Source organism: Metopolophium dirhodum, chromosome 1 (assembly GCF_019925205.1).
Source record: "Metopolophium dirhodum isolate CAU chromosome 1, ASM1992520v1, whole genome shotgun sequence".
NCBI classification, from domain to species: domain Eukaryota; kingdom Metazoa; phylum Arthropoda; class Insecta; order Hemiptera; family Aphididae; genus Metopolophium; species Metopolophium dirhodum.
The window spans coordinates 50300102-50324108 of record NC_083560.1 but is presented as its reverse complement, the minus strand read 5'-3'; the positions used below and the strand labels follow the sequence as shown (position 1 = coordinate 50324108).

Here is a 24007-nt window from a genome sequence, read left to right as displayed (position 1 = left end):
TTTATACAATTTCTTATGAATCTATTAATAGGTACCTACGTAAAAATATTGAATAATTTGAGTAATAAAATTATTTCGAATGAATTTCGAAATATTGTCAATAAAAAATACATTTATACAATTTCTTTTGAATCTATTATTAATTTATAAATTATATTATTTCGATTAAATTTCGTCTGATATGATGGTTGATTTTCGAGCATCAGGGAATCTCTTTCTATGACTTTCGACGACTTGTAGAAGGAATTGTTTTTGACTTTCATTTTTCGTAAGAATCGAATTATAATTTTGAATTAGAGCCACTCCTCTTTCAGCAAAGTCATTGACAACTTTCATATTTCTAACCACACTTAGTCCTAATTGATAATCTGGCATATTTTCCCAATCTTCAGGATCAGACTTAAGGAACTCAGTTGGTATCTTCAATATATTAAAAAAATCAATTGATTTATGATTAACAAAATCAGCAAAAGACCTTTGACCTTTGACCTTTCCCGGTAATATCGGGTAATATTTTGCCATCCCAGTGCACAGTTAGAGGACAATTTGGATTAAAAATTTAAAAATACTATATTAATACTATTATTGAAATAGGTATGTAGTGTATTACTAATCAAGTGTTGAAAGTCGCCAAGTTAGTTAAATTATTTAGCAGACTATTTTAACATAAATGATATCTATACTCTGAAGTTCAATCTGTTCAAAAACTTGACTTTAAAATGATATCACAACTTTTAGGTCCGTTTTTTTTAAACTTGGATTTTTTTTTCACACGGAGTTTTGCGGAGTGTTTTTGTTGGGTATGGTTGGGATATTAATTATCTACTATAAGGATGTTACTAAAAAGTTGTATATCATTGTCATAATAGAGAAATAGTATGCATTTCACCTCGAGATCTATGGAATAGCTATTCGCAAATACGAAAACAACATTGACATATAAAATATAACAACAAGGATATATTGGCCAAATTGCAAGACAACTGGTCTCAGAAAAGTACGGGGTACACCACCTATCAGGGAGTCCGAAGAATAGCATATTATTATTCAAATGTACCACCATTGCTATTGGTTAATCGGCGGGCATATTTGTTGATTTGTATTATTACATATATAAATGAATGTTTGTGTGTAGATTAGACCTCTGGGAAGAAGATAGGCTAATTTAAAAAAGGGTTAAATTTGATTTTTTTATTGATCGGATTTTAGTACGGTTAAGTTAGGTTAGGATTATGTACTAATTGATTATATTAATCCACAGTATTATATGAAACGTGGTATAACTTTGATACTTTAGAGTTAAATCATACACTTACATACAAACAGCACGGGGTCCATGATCTACTCCATTGCCTACCTAATAATATACTGCTGCGAATCAGAATTTTTATTCCGGGCAACAGAAAAGTTAAGATACATTTTTAACACCATACACTGAATATTAAATAACAAATTCAACAAAATTTGAGTCATATAGAGTTGGTACATTTAACGGGCAACGAAGTGCACGGGATCAGCTAGTTGTTCTATCGTGAAAATGAATGCTATTAAGTTTTCTTTTATTTATGATACTTACAGATTATGAATATGAATATACGTATTCCTGACAATTGTATAGATAAAGTGCTGTGTGTTTTTATACTCAGTCGAGTCACAGCATTAAATATAAAAAATACTTTTTGTAAATATAATAAAATTTTAATTGTTTGTTTTTTTTTTAGAGAAGCACGATTTGTTATTGTTGAAAGTTCAAACAATAATTTCTACATTTCGTTTAAACATTTTATACACGGTTATAACAATCCAAGTTAACAATGACTGGAAACAAGGCAAGAAAGCTACAAAGAAAAACCAAATTCAACCGAAGTGATAATATAAAATCAAAATTGTTAATGATTATTCAAATACTGATTGTTTGCTACATATTGTTCTATTTATATATACCCATTGATTATTTATTTTACAGCTTCCACAAATATGAGGTGCCAGTTAAGACATTTATTTGTGTACGCATAGAATAAATTATAAACTATAATATCATCACGATTTGTTAGTAAAATATATAATCAGTGCTTGAATTGGGAAAATAAAAGAATGGGCCCCCCTTAAAATGATTAAACTCAACCTTAAACTTTCAATCCTCAAACAAATAATTACAATATACCAGCATATAATATTATATTAGTAACGACTATACTTCTGGGCAAAAAAAAATTAATATTTTTGTATAGGTCGTCATTTATTTACAATAAAAATAGTTTTTATTGTTTAACTTTATTCAATAGCTGTTATTTGTTATGCACTATGCAGTATCATAATAATAAAAAGTTAAATATAATATACATTAAATAAAATTCGAATGTCCAATTCAATACAGTTTTGCGTATAATAAAAATTACAAGAATAATATTCAAATATTTAAAAAAAAAACCCATACCATCCTCCGTGCGTTTAATGAAAATAATTAGCAGAATAATGTAACTCCATCCCATGCTTTCCCACCAATTCAAACACTGATTTAATACAATTTATTATTTATTCAATACAATGATAGTATACAAAAGTCTTTTACTAGAAATCACAGATTATCAATAATACCACTATTAGTATGCACTACCTACCTATTGTTTAGTCTTTAAAACCACTATCTTATATTAGTTTAATTACTGTTATGAAAATATTAAATGTTATTTTATTTTGATACCTTTATTATACAGATTACAATGTAAGGGTTGGGTATCAGCATGAGCTGCAGATACTAAATATTAGCCAATATCGCATTATGTCGAAATTATAGATAAATATTAAAATTTTAGCCATCTTATTCTTAACAGATCTCATTCTAAAACGTACAAAAAGTGTTATTATTATAAGATAAAGTATCCACTTATAAAGTAATATTAAGTCGACTTATACAGTTATACCTGCTCACTAATAACTTTAAAATAACTACTTATAAAATGTACCTGTACTAATTTTGTAATGTTTTTTTCCTACATCATAATTTATAATACCTATAAATGTAATATAATAATATTATGTTCAGTTATAACTTATAAATGTATACGTTGTACTAATAGACCGGCCATTTGTGTATTCAGATCAATCAGAGAAAGGGGGTGATTGTTATTCATGACTTTATTTGCGCTATAATCTATTTCTATTAATTATTATCAATACCCAAGGCTGAACAGTTCATGATTTTTTTTAAACTCAGTTAAGTTAATATCCACTAATAATAAAAAGTTAAAAGTTAAAAGTTAATTTAATTATAGGTTAACTCAATTAAGTTTAAAGTTAATATACACACTTTTTGTTAATTTTTTTATACAACGCTAGAGTACTCAATTTTTTTCCAACCCAAAATTAAATTATAGATTATGGTGTTTATACTTTATACAGTATTTCTATATACGTTAGATTGAAAAAGTATACAATTTTTAACTTCAAACAATTCACGGAAAATATTTTTTAACATGAAAACGAAATAGACTAAAATAGTGAAATTTAATAAATTTAAAAATAAAATAAATGAACTTAACTTACTTCTTAAAATGAAAAATTATTTCGTTAATTTTACATTAGTAAAAAACAAAATTTAGTAAATTAATAGTTAAGTTAATAAAAATTCAAAAGTAACTAGTAAGTTAAAAGTTAAAATTAAATTATTTTTTTAACTTATTACTTAAACTTTTAAATTCGTTAATGCTCCGCCTTGTCAATACTCGTTATCACTACTTGTTGTGTGTATAATGTATATACTATATTAATGTATAATATTATTTTGAGTTAAAAATTTGAATACATTGCACTATATTCACGACGGCAAGTTTGATCGGTCATGTAGCCATATAGGTAAAACATCCATCCTACAGATATGACCAGTCTATTAGTACAAATTAAATGGTTATATATTTATTATACTCAACCCTAAATTAATTTATGTTATATAATTTTATCTTTTATTAATGAAAATAACAAACTGTTTTCAACACACTATTATTATTTTAATTTTAGAGTAATAGGTTACCTATACACATTTTTTGTTCTAAAGTAAGTTTGGTCTAAATGTGTTCTATATTATTATTTATTACTTAAGAATACGGGCATACAACATTATGTGTAAACAATTATTTTGGAAATCTTTACAATTTGAGATAATATACATATATTATTATTATTGCACACTTATTTAAAGTTTTCTTTTAGTAATATCTGGGGAGTTTTTATTCACGATGTATAGATTAAAGTGAAATTGTCGATATTTTAATGTTTTGACTATTGTCAATGATTAAAAATACCACTAAAAAGTATTTTAACTATAAATACGTTATGTCTGTCCAATTGTCCCTTGTCATTGTATGTCCGGTATAACCAGTATGCACCGGTTAAAATATTGGTGTCATTATATTTGTACAAAATATTCAAATTATTTAAATTAACAGTATATTATAACTACCAAGTACACATATGTAACGGTGACTGTCCCGATATATTTATGCTATCGAAAAATTTCAAGACTCCAGCCCCATTAAATCCTAACTTAAGTCGGGGCTATACACGGCGTATTCCGCCGCGTTTCGAAACCCTGGCCTTAAGAGCATAGTTACATCTTTCATTATTTATTAAGTCGAAGGGAGGTTCGTAAGCTACGAAGGTAGGTATTACATATAGGTAGTAGGTACCTAGTATATAAGACAATGTTTGGAAGCAGGGCTTGCAAACGTTATAATAACGTTATGATTATAATGTTATATTTGACAAAAAACGATTGAAATTTGTAAACGTAATTATAACGGAATGCGATAATCAAAAAAAATTTAATACTGTAAAACAAAACATAACTATTAACAAAATATGTTAAATATCAAAACGCAAAACGTAATTTATAGAATATCATTAAACGAAAAATAACAATTTTTGTGTAACGTTTGAATTGTAAATAACATAAAACAGAATTTTTTCAAGCACCGTTTGGAAGGTACGAGTTCCAAAAGGAACGGTTCGTTGAACGAATTTATAAAAGGAAAAATAACAAAATTTTTCGTTCCTTTCTAGTTCCTATAATTTACTGTAAATAATTTAAATTAAGATATATTTTTTTTGATGTGTATAATGTATATTGCCAATTAGTGATCGCTATCAGATTTAGTTATCGAGTATTGACGTTAATCGTTACTCATTAGTCATTAGTCACTTTATTAATATATTTCATAAGTTATAATAATTTATATATAAATGAGTACCTACCACATACTAAGATATAACGAACTGGAAATGACGTGGTCGGCGGGGGTCGGGGGACAGCCACGAAAAGGTGTCACTTAGGTGATAAGAATAATGTTCTTAAAGTTTTCAATGCTACCGGTGGTTTTATTTGACTTCATAATATATTTGTATCTTACTTCTTACTCCGTGTTTTATACAGAGGGCGCTGTAAACTTTTCGTGTCACGTACTATTATTATTAATATTAATTAACAACATTGAAAAGATATTTACGAGTATTGTATATTTGTGTATACAAAATAATGTTTATTATTATTATAAGTCATGTGCAATTAAAATTGGTTTAGAGATTGTTTATAGTCCATAGATTTATAATATAAAACATAAAACCCGAAATATATAAATAGCAACTCATGTATTGCTCGTCAGACTTATCAATTGTCATTAATTTCAGACGCATTGCAAAATATACGGAAAGAATAGACGGCTGGTTTCTCTTTATTTCTCAATGAATAATATTATATTCTATGGAATTTTGTTTGGGACGGCGGTGGTTATAACTTTCCATCTGTTCTATTATTCGTATTTTAATTATACATAGTTTAAAAATATTAAAAAAATTCTGGGAATTTGACATATTTGTTGCGACAGTAATATACTAATATAGGTTAATTACATAAATTAATTAGTATATTATATTATATATTATTAATCGAATACAGAATATTAATTACTAATAAGTAATAAGTACTAAATAGGAATAATTTATAGTCTTTTCAGAATAACGTCATATATTTTTAGCCCTGGATGTTATTTTACGTACAAGCTGTGCCTCAGATAATGAGAATAAAAATAAAACAATAACAGATCTAGCTAATTTTCTCCAAAAAATGTATCTTGTAAATTTATCTAGATAAGTTAATTTTTTATCTAAAATAAATACTTAGATAACTTATATTTATTTATCTAGATAAGATAAAAGATAAAAAAATAATTATCTGGATAATTTATCTAGATAAGTCCTAACACTGCTTATACATACATTCGTCGCCACGATAAGCTGCTTATTTCCAGTCCATTATATCTTAGTCTGTGGTACCTACCTATACCTATACCTATAAAATATAATTATTTATAACAATTAACGATTAGACAGTCGGTCAACAATTTAATTTTGAAGAAAATCTCAAAATAGAATTCTAAAATATGTACCTACAATCAAGGCTGGGCATTAAGGAGTTAAAAAATTTAAGTTAAGTTAAAAAGTTAATTTAATTTAAACTTTTTAGCTTAACTAGTTACTTTTGGCTTTTCATTAACTTAACCGTTAACTTACTAAATTTCTTTCTTAATTAACGTGAAATTAAAGAGTTAATTTTTCTTTTTAAGAAGTAAGTTAAGTTAATTTATTGTGTTTTTAATTTTATACTATTTTAGTCTATTTCGTTTTCATGTCAAAAAATATGTATCGTAAATTTTTTAAAGTTAAAAATTTATATCATTCGAATATAACTTATATGGAAATACTGTATGAAGTATTAACTATTAACACTATATCCTATAATTTAGTTTTGGGTTGGAAAAAAAATTAAGTACGCTAGCGTTATATAAACAAATTAACTTTTTTTTAACTTAATAAAAAGTTAACAAAAAGTGTGTATTAACTTTTAACCCAACTGAGTTAACCTATAGTTAAATTAACTTTTAACTTTTAACTTTTTGTTATTGGTGCATATTAACTTAACTTAACGAAGTTAAAAAAAAACATTAACTTGCCCAGCCTTGCCTACAACCTACTTACTTGCAGTAGGTATATATTATAATCAAAAACTAAAGAATTATATGTATTATGCATATGAAAAAAAAATCATAAATGTATAAATAAGAATTTTTATTTTAAGGAACAAGGAACGGAACGAATTCTTTTTTATAAGGAACTTTCCAAACGGCAAACACTGGTATAAAAGTTGCATGTGCCTAAAAGTTTTTCTTTCCATAACTAACATTAGACATTTTAATCGAAGATTCCCCACTAATTTGTCTATCTTACACAACAACAAAAAAATTTACTCGAAAGTAACATTAATTTTTTATGAGCGTTTGAATTAAAAATGTTTATGATGATACCTATTGGATTTTCACCAAACTTTCATCTATAGATTTTCGATATTTTGTTGTTATTCAAAGTCAAAACTAAATAACCGTAGCTTGAAATGTTAAAATGACAAATTTCCATAGGTTTTTACAACGCTAAGCTTTCAAACTATTTTAACTCTTTTTTGTAACTATTCATAGCCATGAGAAAATTTTCAAATGTTGTGAATTATTTTTCAGTTAGAAATTTATAAAAGTTTTTCTTTTTATATCCAACGTTATATATTTTAATAGAAGATTCTGACAGTGCCGGGAGCGTAGATCAGCCTTCAGCCTTATAGTACGCGCGCCCGGACACTAAATATGTTATGCCCAATAACTTAAAAACCAAAAATCATGAAGGAATGGCTGGATGTGTAATGGTGTATGGGACTGCAGTGTGTATCTACCTATTATACTTGTGTGTGTGTGTTTACAATAAAAAATGGTATCACGGTTTCTGGTAAGTGAGTTGCTATATAAATGTATGATACCTACATTATTTGAATAATAATAAAATTATAAAGGTACGAAATATAGAAATAAATCACAATTCACAGCACCATTTAAAAAGAACTCAAAAATTATTTGATATTTATGCCTTGATATCTGGCCCAACAGGATAAAATATATATTTGGACCGGTATTTGTGCTGTAAAATCGTATGAGTATAAATATGAAAATAATAATATATGGCCTTTCTGGCTCAAAAATATATAAAATAAATAATAATTTATTAAAAACTCACAATTTGTAGAGCGCAGTCTGGCCAGCTGGTCCTATAGTCCTAAAGCTATAATAATATAAAATATAATAGGTACAAGGTAAAGATAACCATAAAATGAATATTTATAATAACTAATAATATACGGTCCTTATGGCTCACAATGAAGTGCAAGATGTATTCGGCGATTACCTATTAAAAAAACAATAATACAATAGTAAGGTACCTATAATAATATTAGTGGCGAATGGCGATTCGGATTCGCGCCAACACAATATACAATATAATAAAAGGGTGGCGTTTCAAACCCACAATTGTATTTAACAATTAATATTATAACATCAATAGGCCCTTTTGGAGCTCACAATTATAAAACACAATGATACTTTTAACTATTTTAATAATGAAAAATAAATTGTATAATATAATATTGGCACGCGCCGATACTGCCGCGACAACGTACGGTACGAGACAAAATCACGGCGACCGTGTCAAAATAATATTCGCGCACCCGGCTACACCCACCAAAAATATAAGCTTTAAACACGTCATCGCCCAATTGAGTAGCTCATTGCATAAAACTCGTAGACAAAATGTTTTTGCACTGTTTAAAAGGTCAGAACTTTTAATATTATCTCTCATCGGATTATTTCAATAACTTGATTAAAACTAGGGATAGGAATCTAGGATTTATATGCATCTGCATGTTTTAGAATTTTAAGTTCTGAGCAGGGCGAAAGAACGTATTGATTTTACAATGATGGGTGTTTTCTTTTCTGTCAGCAACGTTTTGGGTAGTGAAAATGCTCAGATTTTCAAGATCAGCATCTTTTCTGATAGAAAAGTGAATCTAGTTGGTTCTTTTGAGTTTTGGGAGGTCAAAATAGAAAATTCCAAGTAGTTTTAGAAAGCAAGGCTGGGCATTAACGAGTTAAAAAGTTAAAGTAACTTTTGGCTTTTTATTAACTTAACTGTTAACTATTACGCTAAATTTCTTTTTTAATTAAAGTGAAATGAACGAGTTAATTTTTCATTTTAAGAAGTAAGTTAAGTTAATTTATTTTGTTTTTAATTTAATTATATTTCACTATTTCAGTCTATTTCGTTTTTATGTCAAAAACTGTATAAAGTATAAACACTATAGTGTTGGGTTAGAAAAAAATTAAGTACGCTAGCTTTGTACAAACAAATTAACTTTTCTTCAACTTAATACAAAGTTTACTTAACTGAGTTAACTTAAAGTTAAATTAACTTTTAACTTTTTGTTATTGGTGCATATTAACTTAACTTAACTGAGTTAAAAAAAATCAATAACTTTCCCAGAATTGTTAGAAAGTGTCGAGAAAAAAAAACTAAATATTTAAAAATTTGTTTTTGCATATTTTGGTAAATAAAATTCATATTTTACAATTTTTTATTGTATATAAATCCTTGCTCTGATTATAACTATTAAATATGCTGGATTAAAAAATTAAAAAAAAAAACCAAACGTTAAATTTAGGCACGTAACCAGACATTTTCCCATGAGAAGGCCAACATTTTTAGGACCCTCCCTGCTTTTTGTACCTCCTACCACTCATCTCCTTATCAAATAAAATCTAAAAAAAAAAATACTACATTTTAACAATATATTGTCTATATTGGTTAATAATTTTAAGAGGACACTACACCTACATGTGTTGTCTCCATTTAAATGTAAAACATAGCAAAACTGTTTTGTGAGGGAAAGAATCGAGAAAGCTAGTCATAACTTACTAAGAAACGAAATTTTCACCTAATAAAAAGGAGAACTTTGGCTGTGAAATATCATTTTATTTTTTTTTTATAATCGGAACTTAAAAAAAAGTTATTATAAAATTTGAAAAACATAAAAATTATGGATTTTGAAACAATAAATAAGCATTTTTTTCGTATTAGTGATATCAACAAAATAAAACGATATTTCAAAGATTGTGTTCTCAATTGTATCATATTGTATATCAATTTGGAGTCCAATACAGTCTGATTGGTTCTATCCCGCGCAAAACAGTCTTTGGTATATTGTACATATTTTGTAAGACGGAGACATGACACATGCGTGTGTGTAGTACTCCTCCCAAATAGAGTTTTCTCGTTTTCAATCTATTATTATACGTTTTTGTGTTATCTCAAATTGTCGGGTGACAAATATTTATAAAATAAAATCTTGGAATTTAATTACAATTTACGATTACTTAACTACCTACATATAATATAAATCCGGGATTCAAAACAATAATTAAACGCTATAGTATTTAAAATATTTAAAAATAAAATTGAGTGGGCCACTTCGGGGCCATTGATTTTTCTAACTGGGCCAGCCCCCCTTAGGCGACCCCTTTGGTTACGTGCCTGGACTTAAATTCAAAAGCTATATCATTTTGATTACGAACAAAAACCGACGAGAGATAATAGTAAAAGTTTTAGTCTTTTCAATGGTGTAAAAACTTTTTCTCTACGAGTTTATATGTAATGAGCTGCAGCACAACACAGTTTGGTGATGAACGTGTTTTGTGAAAAATAATGATATTACATTGTATTTTTTAAAAAAATTATAAAATTTTTCTTTCGTGTCATTACTATATTATATGTTAGGTACTTTTCTATCTCATCTTCTGATAAACAGTAATTTAATATTTATTACTATTTATTTAAAATAACCTATAGGGGGCTTATTTCTAAATCAATAAGGGATATTTGTGGGGGGGGGGCTAAATCCTCTAGTTGCGCCAATGAATGTACGTATCATGTAAGTATGTATATCCATTTCGTAACTTCACATTGCCTCCAAAGATTGTCCTAATAAGAAATTATTTTATTATATCAAAAAGATCTTTGTAACACACCAAATATCATACAAACTACAAACACAATATACAGTGTGTATTAAGGGTGTATCTTATGTACGTGGGGTATTTTAACGATTATGGAACGATAATATGGAATTTCGTTAAAACGAAAAAAGATGTGTTTCTTTATTTTTAACAAGCAATTTTTTTATAACAATTTCAAAATTTTTAAATACGCAGGTGTAACAATAGAAAAATCAACTTTATTTTTTCAAATAGTAACCACTATATTTTTTTATGAATTCTGGTAAAGCTTTTTTTTTCTGAAAATGTTGATAGTCAATTTTGGTTTGCTAGTTTATTTACTACGATCCTCTAAATAGTCTAAATATTATTAAAATATGCATTAATATTTAATACTTTTAATTGAAATAATTGGTATAAGTTTAATTTACAAAAGCTAGGTAAATAACACTTAAATAGTTGAATCGATACCTGATGATCTAATGCCACGCTCAAAAAAAAAAAAAAGATTAACATAAACAAAATTGTTGGCAAACATAGTTCATTATTTTTATTTTTACATAAGATCATAAAAATCAGTATTATATTATTTTAATTTATTATTATAATCGTAATTAATTACTTTACATTTTTTTCATCACAGTTACTTTTCTTGCACAATGCCACAATGCACAGTGTATAGATAGAGTGTAGATAGGGTAATATATCGTCGTTTAAACTGCAACAAAGCGTATCTCAGTTTTTGTAGTTTTTCAGGAGACACAAAAAACACGTGTTTAATGATTTAAACCAACTAAATATAAGTTAAAACATGCTTATTTAATGTTATTTTCATTAAAAAAGCGTTTAAAACACTAAAATTCAAAGTTTATTGAATATTCAGTATTTTTTATGAGATACGCTTTGTTTGACACTGATGAATCTGAGATAGGCGTTTTTACTTCACTGGTAATAAACCATAATATTTTAACATACTTTAATAAATATTATTATTGTATGATATAGTTGGGATGTAATAAATTATTATGTTATTATCTTAATTAATTTTTATTTTGACTGTTATCAGGACTAAAAAATAAAATATTAAAAATCACTTTGTAGTTCTTTTTTATTTTGTTCTTTCAACTTAGTAGGTATAAAATCAAAAAAAACACCTTAACAACAGTAAATAAAGTTATGACACAAACATTATTAATATTTTTTAAAAGTATAGTTACCAAAACAGAAAAATTCCTTACTATGGGTACATGAAGATAAAAATATAAAATAGTTTAATCTAAATAAAATATAAGTCACACCTTGTTATAACATAAACAAAACAAAATAATACATAATAATATTATGTTATTATAAGTATAAAAAAACATAATAATATTAAGAGGAACATAGATTTCATAACAGATTAGTTAAATATATAAGAAAAACAGAAAAATAAAATACCTAGTTACAGCACTAGTTATAACTAACAAAATAAAATATTACCAATTTATAAATATCAAACAAAAAACAATTAACAACATTAAAGTATAATAAAATATTACCAATTTATAAATATCAAACAAAAAACAATTAACAACATTAAAGTATAAAATGATATCAAAAACTTATTAACTATTTAAAATTTTTTTCTTTTGCTTTTTTCTTTTCTTATACTTGTTTCCATATGAGGCAAACTGTCATAAAATGAGTGACAGTCGTAAGGTATAATACTTTTTAAGCTTTGCAAATCATTCCATTTGTCCAAAGTTATTTTTTTTTGAGTTTGGTACAGCTTAGGAAATTTATTGATGTTATCCTCACTAATGTTCTTAGGTCTTCTTGGCAACTCTTTAAAATCATCTTCAAAATTAATTTTATAAAAAATAATACCATTAGGGCAGTATTTAAGTACTCTGAGGTCGGTTACAGTTGCATCTGAAGTCACTCTTCCTGGACGAATAGATTCATAAAACATAAATTTTTTATCACTGTAATCTAAGAAAAATGAGTAAGTTAATACTTCAGATTTATATGGGAAAGGATGTTGTCTGGATTATAACAATATTATAAATTATATTATATTATTTTACATATTATTATTTATTACAACATAGCTTATCTCATATAATTTGTTTTGACAACAATACCTATCTCAAAAAATATATTACCATTTTTTCAATTAATGATATTAAATTAAATATTTGTTTGATGGTAATCAAATTATGTTATATATTAATAATATTATACTCCCTAAAATTAATGTAAGTGCTAAAATAATGAAAATAAGACATAGTTTATGAAAAAACTTACTTTTTCTAACAGCTCGTCGCACATAGTGGATTATCACGTGTTAATAAATGAGATATGTTATGTTGATACTTAAGAATGATATAAGTGGTGTTATCATTTTTGTAAATAACAGTGTAACCGCTAATCGCACAGAAAATTCCCCTGATGTTTAAATGTTCGGAATCACTTATTTTATAAATATTGACAATAAACTCATTTTGTCAAATTTTGAGATACGCTTTGTTGCAGTTTAAACGACGATATATAATATATATAATATGCTCTTAGTGTCTAATACTCTAATGGTCCTCAATGTTCTCCACCAAATGGCAAATACCAAAAAGATCATAGAGCGCAATCCAAATACGTAGTATGGTCATAGATAATAATAATATGATCTATAGCACGGTTTAAGGTAGGTATATCTTAAACCGTGATCTATAGTCTATATCTATATAGATCTAGATTATATTATACGTGGGTATGATGAAAAACGCTATGTTATGTTTTATTGAGGCCACTATCACAAATAATATAGATAACACTGATAATGATAAATTTCTGATTGTTTGTGTCACCATTCGTTATCATCTCTTCATAGTTCATTATCAAATATCATCGGCGTTCGCGTTATTATTTACTTTGGCAATTTTGCATTGGCACGTGATTTTACATTTATTTATTCTATTGTTTGCGACGAAATTCATCATTAATAAAATATTAATTATGGATGCTATACTCGACTCGATTCCTCAGTTAATCAAGGATATTGAACAACTGGAGGACTTCAAAGCGGAGAAGGAAAATGAACGACAATTGTTGGAATCTCAAAACCAAAAACTCAGATACAGGTTGAAGTTGTTAAAAGAGGTTAGTATAATTTTCGATATAACTTTATTAGAGTAAATGAATGTCTTAAGGTACGGTTTCCTAGCCGCGGCTAGCCACAACGGCTGGCTGCAGAGCAGTATGAGCAGTATGGCGCAGCCGGTCGCTGCGGCCAGCCGTTGCGACTAGCCGCGGCTAGGAAACCGTACCTTTAGAGCAACACAGTACCAAGTTCTCTACTATTCCATCTATTTCTGATGGCTATCGATCACTGTTTGTGATAGGTTTTATAAAATATATAATTTACAATTGTTGAATTAATTAACCAAAAAGATCTTCATATTCACATTACATTTTGGACTAAAGATCAAATATATCATGTACGTTTTAATAATAGTTGTAAGGATATTATTTTTTATGTCAGTTAATAACACAATATTCTTAGAACCTTGAAGGTTTATTCTATTACGTTGATAATTAGTACTCATTAACTTCCATATTTTAATATTATTGTATTTTATCTGCTCTATCATTAGTTAAAAAATTGAATATTCCCAGACATTTTTAGATGTGGTTGTTGAGTGCTGACTGCTGTTATTTTCTTAAATCAAAAATAATTATTTTGTTACCTAATTCAAACCATAGTATATCCTTCTTAGCAATTATTAAAGTGTATACATTAATACCTAATAGTAAGCATTTTATTATATAATTTATTTTATTTATAACATACCTACCTAAGAATGGTTAAATATTTTAATGAAGCAGGTGGCCATTTTATAAGTCCACAGACAATTTGACATAATATTAACTGTTTTTTATGTCTAATCATTTATAATAATTTAGTCTAAAAAACAAGCCTAGAAAAAAGTTTATAAACGTTACCTACTGTAATTAATTAACTAAATTAGACACAATTCCGTGTTTCAGTTTCTGGGAATTGTTATGATAATTCCAAAATACCTTTCATATAAATTTATATATCAGTTATCTCTTCATCACTATGATAATACTAATTGAAATATTATATAATTGACATTTAACATACTGATTTAAAATTATTTATATCACTGAGAGAACGCCACCCGCATGTGTTGTCTCTTACACATGTACAACATAGTAAAATATTGTTTTCAGCATTTCCAATTTTATGTAGTACCTACTAAATTTTAATATAATAGAGAATTTACCTATCGTCAAATTTAAAAGTAATAGCATTATCTGTGTTTACTCATGGTTTTTTTTATGATATTTTAATTTTAAACCAAGTTATGAGTACCTATGTAAAATATTACAATTTACAAATTTTCATAACTTACTGAAAAATATAAATATTGTATAAAATCCGTTAAAAATCACAGATAATATTCTTACCTCTAAGTTTGCTAACAGGTCAATTTGAGGGACAATTTATTCTAATATTTAAACTTACTACACAAACTTGGAACTGTTTAACACAATTTTAGTATATTATACATTTATAAAACGGTGACCGCACAAACCGTCATCTAACCAACAGATATGTTTAATAATATAAAATAATTAGTATTTTCATATTTCTAACAATTTACTTTTATTTGAATAATTAGTATGGATGCAATAAAAAAGAGTGTAAGTACTATTGTATCAATGAAACTACATTTAATTCATATAAATCAGCCAAAGAATAATTTAAATAATTTAATTTTTATTGCATTTATCTACTGACTGTATACATTTTTAAGTTTTAACAGAAGAGTTTAAAATCATAAGTATATTTTTTGAATTGCAGACATTTCCCCCCCCCCCTCCCCCCCATTTTTTTAAAAGTTTACTATTTAACAATAAAATATTATTTATTTATGCCTATTGTCTAATATTTTCAAATATTTTCATAAATATAATAAATTGTAGATGTATATTTTTGATCAACTGAACTACCTACTTGAATCAAATTCACAAGCAATTATTAAATTATTAAGTATTCAAACTGGTACAGTTTTAACAAAAAAAAAATAAATAAATATGAACAAAGGCTAAAAATATAAGTTATGAAATAACAAAAGAATCAGAATACAAATGTTTTTTACAAAATGTATCATTTTTATGTCAGAATTTTTAACCATTTATTAATCGTTTTTAAATCTTTATTGTTTCAAGTAAGTAGTTTAGTTGATTAAACATATACATTTATAATATATTATATTTATGAAAATAAAAACTATTTTATATATTTTACATTTTATTTTAAGAATAATTTCATATAAAATAATAGATAATATTATATTATTAAATTCAATATTATTAGTCAATAATTAACTTCAAAAAAAAAATGGGGGGGAAATGTCCACATCAAAAATATATCAGGGGGGAAATCAGAGAGAGAAAACAAATAGTTGGCTGACATCCTCTTAATATTTAAAAACTAGCCAATATTTTAAAGCTTGTTAACTTAAATAATATAATGTCTCATAATGTCTTTTTTTATAGGCTGCGGTTAAAGAGTCAAATGAGAAATCAAATATGGACTCAATAAATATTGAAGAACATGCTTTGATTAATTTACATTCTATATTAATCAGTTTGTTTTCAAACGCTATTAAAACAGCATATCCGACATTAGAAGACATTGGCCAACCTGCGGTATCTGCTGGTAGTAAATTTGCTGATTACCAATGCAACGCATCAATGCAAATATGTAAACTTTTGAAAGCAAAAGGTAACATTTAAACCACTATTTTAAGTTGTTACTAGTTTCTGTAATATGTAATTACTCTAATACATATATTTTTTTTATTTATTTATTATAAAAGTTAATGGTTCAAAATATTCAATTAAATATTTCATTAACATATACAATTTACATAATTACATATTATCTGGATAAATTTTATCCTCTTAAATTACTGAAATACCATGTATTATCTTATTATTATAGTAATTATATATAAATAAATACATATTTCAGATGAAAATGTGTCTCCTATACATAATATTAATAAGTATATATAATTAAATATATATTTCAGGTGAAAATGTGTCGCCTAATGTAGTTGCTAAGAAACTAGTAGAATGTTTAGGACAATGCAATATTATTGATAAAGTAGATGTTTCTGGACAAGGATTTATCAACGTATGGTTAAGTCGTAATAAGCTTAGAGACATTTTACAGTATGTACTGGAAAATAAATTGAAACCAAAACCTTTAGCTAATCCACAGAAGATTGTAATAGATTTTTCAGCACCCAATGTTGCTAAAGAAATGCATGTTGGTCATTTAAGGTATGTGGAATTAACAACTAAAATATTATAACAACATTCACATTTTTGTTTGTAAATTTAGGTCAACAATTATTGGTGACAGTCTATGCCGTGTATTTGAATTTATTGGTCATGATGTATTGAGAATAAATCATATTGGTGACTGGGGCACGCAATTTGGTATGTTAATTGCTCTACTTCAAGACGAGTTCCCTAATTACAAGACCAAGTCTCCTCCTATACACGATTTGCAACAGTTTTATAAACAATCCAAAGTTCTTTTTGATAGTGATTTAGAGTTCAAAAAACGGGCTTATGACTGTGTTGTAAAATTACAAAGTATGTCACCTGATCATGTTCAAGCATGGAAATTGATTTGTGATGTATCAAGAAAAGGTACCTAGTGTTTATATTATGATACTTAAACATTATATTATAGAGATCATGGTTATCTACTCAGGTTGTGAAACAAGGATAACACGGTACATAGCGGTAGATTACTAAACTATAAGCGCTAATAGTAGTCGGTCCACTGAGCGTCGATAAAAAATTACTCCACGTATAATATATGTATAATATAAACTATATTTTATAACACAACTTCAAATCAAACTTGAATCAAATATAATGAACTAATTTAGTACAATAAATGAACAAAAACATTTAAAAAAATATAAATTTCTTGTATATTGCACATGGTGAACAGGAAGACCTGACAAATGAAATAAATTAAAATTGTTTTATATATACAATTTATTGACATTTGCACTACATGTATAATATAACATTTTTTTTTAGTTCAGAAAATAAAAAATCTAAATAAAATTGTTTTTGAAAAATTAAAAATAGCCAATTTCTAATTCTAGATTCAAGAAAACTTTTGATTGTAAAAACATTTATCTATGTCAAATGGTTCATTTTTTATGAAGTAACTCGTTGATTTGAAAAGTAAATACATATTAAAAATAATTTATATTTTAACCTAGAAACTACTAAAAAATGCTTATAAAATATTTGAAAAAAGTTTATAAGCTTAATGTTTTTAATATTGGATCAATTTTACTTAACAAAATTGATGAGATAAGTACATAAAATTTAAAATGTTTTATTTTTAGTATTATAAAATAAAAATAAAAATGTTATACTATATTATATGTAAATGCAAGAGTCAAAAATATCGAGTAGAACAATAGTTATTTCATTTGTCAGGTTTTCCTGTTATATCCTGTGTAGGTGCTAAATGCTTATTAATATATAACGATAATTATAAAATAAGTATTAAATTCTTTGGGTATCTAACAGAAATTCCTTTAACCTGTTACTGGATATTTTGAAATCTTTTCTTTGTTGCTTTTATATCCAGAAGAACAATAGACAAAACAACACTTCCCCATGATTATAATTTTAATCTATAAATTGTAATATCAATTATAGTTAATGAAATAGACTAATCAGATCTACAATATTTAAGTTAAAACTTGTAAATAAGTAAATTTTAAAAGTCAACTTAATAATCACTGTTGGGTTGTTTACGATAACGCCGCATGGCTGTATTACAGTGGAGTTAGATAGGTTGTTTTCCAACTGAGTAGATAACTGTGATAGATATATAAGTACTAATCTAAAATCTTATATGATCTACCATAAACTTACTTGTGTTGTTTACAATCTGTCGCTATTAAGCGATCTTTATCCCAAATCTAAACATAAGAATTAATATTTTTAATTGTAGTTTATTAATCAAGTATTTAATATTTACTCATTATATTTATTTAAAGTTTTTAACACCATAACTTGTCAGTTTTAAAACTTTTTATATTTATAATTTTTCACTTTTTTAAAAAAGTTATGTTACATCAATATTGTTTTATATATATTTTTAAATTAAAAAATAATACCTTATAAAATTTTGTTTAAGAATTCATCGAAAATATTTACACTAAATTAGATATTAGACATTAAATTACTAACTACCAGCAGAAGATCACAAGAAATAGGTATATTTGTCTATATTTCCCTGGGCCTCCACACGAGTTTTTCTCAGTGTGGCCCAATAATCTTTATGATATTAATTAAAATAAAAGATTTAAAAAATGTAGGTATAATATATAACTTGCAAACTTGTTTTTAGAATTTCAAAAAATATATGAAAGATTAAATATCAACATCATTGAAAGAGGAGAATCATTTTACCAAAGCCGTATGGAAATTGTAGTTAAAGATCTGGAAAACAAAGGTATTTTTTAAAGTATACATTTATACTCTATTAATAATAAGAAAGGTACCGGGCGGCTAATTTGTGCTTGTGGGTATGGCTTCGTTCCGAAAGCCGAACTCAGTGGTTGACCGGGTGGAGGAAGCAACTGACCACCGCCAGACAAAAATGATACCTTTATTCTACATATTATTTACTTATATTTAAGAGGATGTCAGTGCACTTTTTGTTTTCTCTCTCTGTTCCACTCGCAGCATAGACAAAATGCATTAATGCAGAATCATTTTTCTCTATGTTCTTAAGTAATCTTAGAGTAAATTACAAAAAAAAATAGAGAATAATGTTTTTGAGGGAATGACATATCGATTTTATATTTTATTGTTATTTGACTTTGTATTCTACTTTCAAAATAAACAAAAAAAAGTTGTACGTTTAAATTATGTTTAAATTGTTATAAGACAATATTTAGACAAATTGATATGACATTCCCTCAAAAATATTATTCTCAATCTTTATTGTAATGGGTGATTTTACTCGAAGATTATTTACCAACATAGAAAAAATGATTCTGCAAAAATGCGTTTTGTCTATTGTACGCGTGGGCCTGAGAGAGATAACAAATAGTGCGCTGACATCTTCTGAACTTAATTTGATAAATCTTGCCTAAGTTTCGCGAATAGTCTGAATTCTATGTAACTACAAATACAATTCAATTAAATCGCTAAATTATTATATTATTTAATTTGATAATTTTTTAATTATAATTAGGATTTTTGGAGAATGACGATGGTAGAAAAATTATGTGGAGTCCAGAGTCCTCAATACCATTAACTGTAGTAAAATCTGATGGTGGATTTACGTATGATACATCAGATATTGCAACACTAAAACAGAGAATTGAGGAAGAAAAGGCTGATCGGATTATATATGTCGTTGATGCTGGACAGGTATGAACAATTTCAACATAGTTCGTAACTTTTTTTTATGACCAAATTATTTTTGTTTTTATTAGAGTTTACATTTTGAAACTTTAAAAAAATGTGCAATTCACTCAGGTCTTCTAGATCCATCTAAAGTTCGTATGGACTTTGTTGGTTTTGGTGTAGTGTTGGGCGAAGATAAGAAAAAGTTTAAAACTCGTTCTGGTGATACAGTTCGTCTAGTTAGTCTTTTAGATGAAGGTAACATGTTTATTAACTAATTCATTTATCACGTTTAATTGTTTGATAAAATTAATTGCCGCAATAGGTATAAAAAGAACAAGAGATAAACTAGTAGAAAAAGGCCGAGACAAAGTATTGACCGATGAAGAATTAAAATTAGCAGAAACGGCAGTGGCTTATGGTTGCATTAAGTATGCTGATTTATGTCATAATAGAAATCATGATTATGTATTTTCTTTCGATAAAATGTTGGATGACAAAGGAAATACAGCGGTTTACTTGTTGTATGCACTTACAAGAATAAGGTCCATTATTAATAATTTGGGTACTCATACTCAAGACTTAAATGAGCCTATTTCACTCGACCATGATAAAGAATGGAAACTAGCTAAGGTATTGTTTTTCTTACATTTTTTTTTTTTTATTGTTTTGTTTATATAATTATTAATTTGTTCTTATAGACTTTGTTACGGTTCTCAGAAGTACTATCAAAAATCACTGGAGATTTTTGTCTCCATCATTTATGCGAATATCTTTATGATGTGGCTACAACATTTAACGAGTTTTATGATAATTGTTATTGCATTGAAAAAAATCCTCAAACTGGTAATTTTTAATTTATACTATATTTACAATAATTTATTTTGTCAATGATGAATTAGGTTAAATTCAATACAGCACATTTAATTTCGATAATAGTTACACATTTTGTGGGTTCAAATCCTACTTTTTTATCCTCTAACTTTCAATACATTCCTATGACTAACTTACAATGAAGATATTTTAATAATGTATACACTGCTAATGTATTATCAAGGTATATCTAGTTATTCAATACCTAACCTAATTTAATCAAAAACTAGTATACTTCTAGCGCCACATCTACACATTATATTGTTAATATTTATAAATAATCTTACAGTTCCAAATAATTTAATTAGATTACTCATGATATCTTGTACTTTGAACTCATGTAATGGTTCTAATTTATTGCAATTTTATGTAAATAAGTTGATATTCTGTAAGAAATTATTTACCTCTTAACATTGAAAAATGTCAAGTATCTTTTATACACAATCAACATCAAATCATCATGTTATTTCAAGAATTAATTAATACTTGATTTTTAATAAAACAGTTTCAACTAAAAACGCTGGTATTTATTTTGACAGAGATTCATAAAATGTTTAATTTAAATATATTTTGTTTCATACCACATTTAAACATTGGAAAAGCATTTTAATTGTTAAAATATCATCACCAAATAATAATGTTACCTTAGATATACAAATTATGTATTTCCAATTGTTGCTAATGCTTAATTTTCAGTAAAATTATTTAAATCCAAAATGTATTACTTAGTTTATGCATTTCAAAACATTTATTCTATGAATTTTTATAACAATTAATTTGTACAAAAGTAATAATAATTATTGTAAATACATGTAAACTATTATTGTTAGTAAACTTTTTAGCCACCTTATTCCCACTATGTTTCTAATTATATAAGTATGGAAAATGTATATAAAAACTAAATTATTAACACAATTTTTTTCAGGTGAAATCGTTAAAGTGTTTACTGGAAGAATATTGCTGTGTAAAATCACAGCTGAGTACATGAGTACGGGATTAAATTTACTGGGCATCAACACGGTATCTCGAATGTAGTGTACGTAACTGTACACAAACAAAATACTACCTTTTTTTTAACATTAATTTGATTTATAATTAGTTTCATCTTTTTGATAATACAATTAAAATTAATTCTATATGAGTATTTCTTATATTCATCTATATATTATTTAAAATAAATAATTACTTCTAGGCTCTTACATAACGCATCATAATATTGTATAAATCCTAATTAAGTAATAAAGACATAATTATTCTTGTAAATTTTAATCCATTTTTCAAAAAATTTAAAGAAAACTAATGTTAATTTAATTGGTATTAAATTATTTAAAAAAAAATACTATTGCATTTAAAAAAAAAAAAATTATGGTTTCATTATAAACATGTATTACCTTGATCTGTTATTGTATTACTTATATTCATTCTCTTATCATTTAATTATTGACTCCTTTTTAACTAAATTTGAGTTATTAATTGTGTTAAATTTATTCATTCTTATAACATTTCTAGCTATTTGTATTTAAAAAAAATGATTAAAAAATTAACATAAAGAAACTGCTCTGGTCATACGTTTAAACGACATATATTCAGTAATCATTCGATAATTCGAAACTCAGTGGACCGAGTTAAAAATTCGACTTATAGAGGTTTTTGATTTACCGAGTGTTCAAATAATCGAGGTAAAACAAATTAATTCAAATTTAAAGAGCGGTGACAAATCGTATGTATATTTTACATTTATTTTTGGTAAAATAATACGATTAAAGTTTAGATTAGGTAGGTAAGGTGCGATAACATTTATAAACTACGATAATATTTAACCAACGTTGTTATTAGTTTCATTACGAGTACGTCAAATAGATTGTACATAATCTGTATATGTACATACATATGAACTTACATATAATCGCGTTTAAGGAAATTCAAATTATAGAGGTTCGTGGAAGAAAATTTGAATTGTAGAGTGTGTCCCGCCGACAGACATTTCAAATTATCGAGGAGAATACATGTATTTTCTTCTAATTATAGAGGTTTTCTCAGGGGACTCAGCGTTTAGTTCTAAGTTTTTCAAATTATCAAGTGATTACTGTACATATTTTAAAACGTGCGTTTATTCCACGCTAAATAATAATATAATAGTATTCAGCCACGAGTAGAGAATAATAAACCATTTACTTTAAATATATATTGGACATCAAACACATTGCCGATTAATCTTCATTCTTCGTAACGCCAATTTGCGGCATTACACAATCAACGTGTTAAGACACTTTTGTTATACATTTTAGACTAGTAGAAAAACAATTTAACTTGCATATTCTATTAAATTAAACTGCAATATTTACGTAAATATTTTTAAAATGATTCCATCTTTATAATATCCAATTCAATAGTTTTACCTATTGTAATTATCATTTACTATAATAATATTATACTCTTTTATTCTTATTTGGTAACTCAATGATTTTGTAAATTTCCGATATTGAATTGTATAGGTCAATACTACTTTTTATAACATAAAAAATGAATACGTTTTATTAGGTACTACGTCATTGTTTAGTAAACTTATATATATTTCAAATTTTTGGTGTGGAAAAGTAGAGTAAGGTAACGGTATTAAACACTGTCGTCCACAAGCCTGGTACTAAATTTAGTACTGGCCACCAATTTTTGATGTAGAAGAAAAAAGGATACCACTGAGACTATTGTTATAGTGTGGTCCCATTAGAGGCTTAAGCACTCAG

At 26.4% G+C, this 24007-nt stretch overlaps 1 protein-coding gene across 1 annotated transcript; it reads left to right on the top strand.

Annotated features, from left to right (window-relative positions):
* The first annotated feature begins 13793 nt into the window (after positions 1-13793).
* LOC132935867 (arginine--tRNA ligase, cytoplasmic) lies at positions 13794-22399 on the top strand. Its single transcript, XM_061002503.1, has 10 exons — positions 13794-14054; positions 16482-16710; positions 17021-17273; positions 17335-17648; positions 19384-19488; positions 20236-20414; positions 20480-20648; positions 20716-21023; positions 21092-21236; positions 22189-22399. The coding sequence occupies exons 1-10, from the start codon at positions 13911-13913 to the stop codon at positions 22296-22298; spliced, it is 1956 nt and encodes a 651-aa protein (XP_060858486.1). The 5' UTR covers positions 13794-13910; the 3' UTR covers positions 22299-22399.
* Positions 22400-24007: the final 1608 nt, after the last annotated feature.

Coding starts and splice junctions, on each gene's coding strand:
- LOC132935867 (XM_061002503.1), top strand. CDS start 13,911: ATGGATGCTATACTCGACTCGATTCCTCAGTTAATCAAGGATATTGAA. Junction 20,415..20,479: donor ATGTCGTTGATGCTGGACAG/GTATGAACAATT, acceptor TGTTTTTATTAG/AGTTTACATTTTGAAACTTT. Junction 20,649..20,715: donor AGTTAGTCTTTTAGATGAAG/GTAACATGTTTA, acceptor TTGCCGCAATAG/GTATAAAAAGAACAAGAGAT.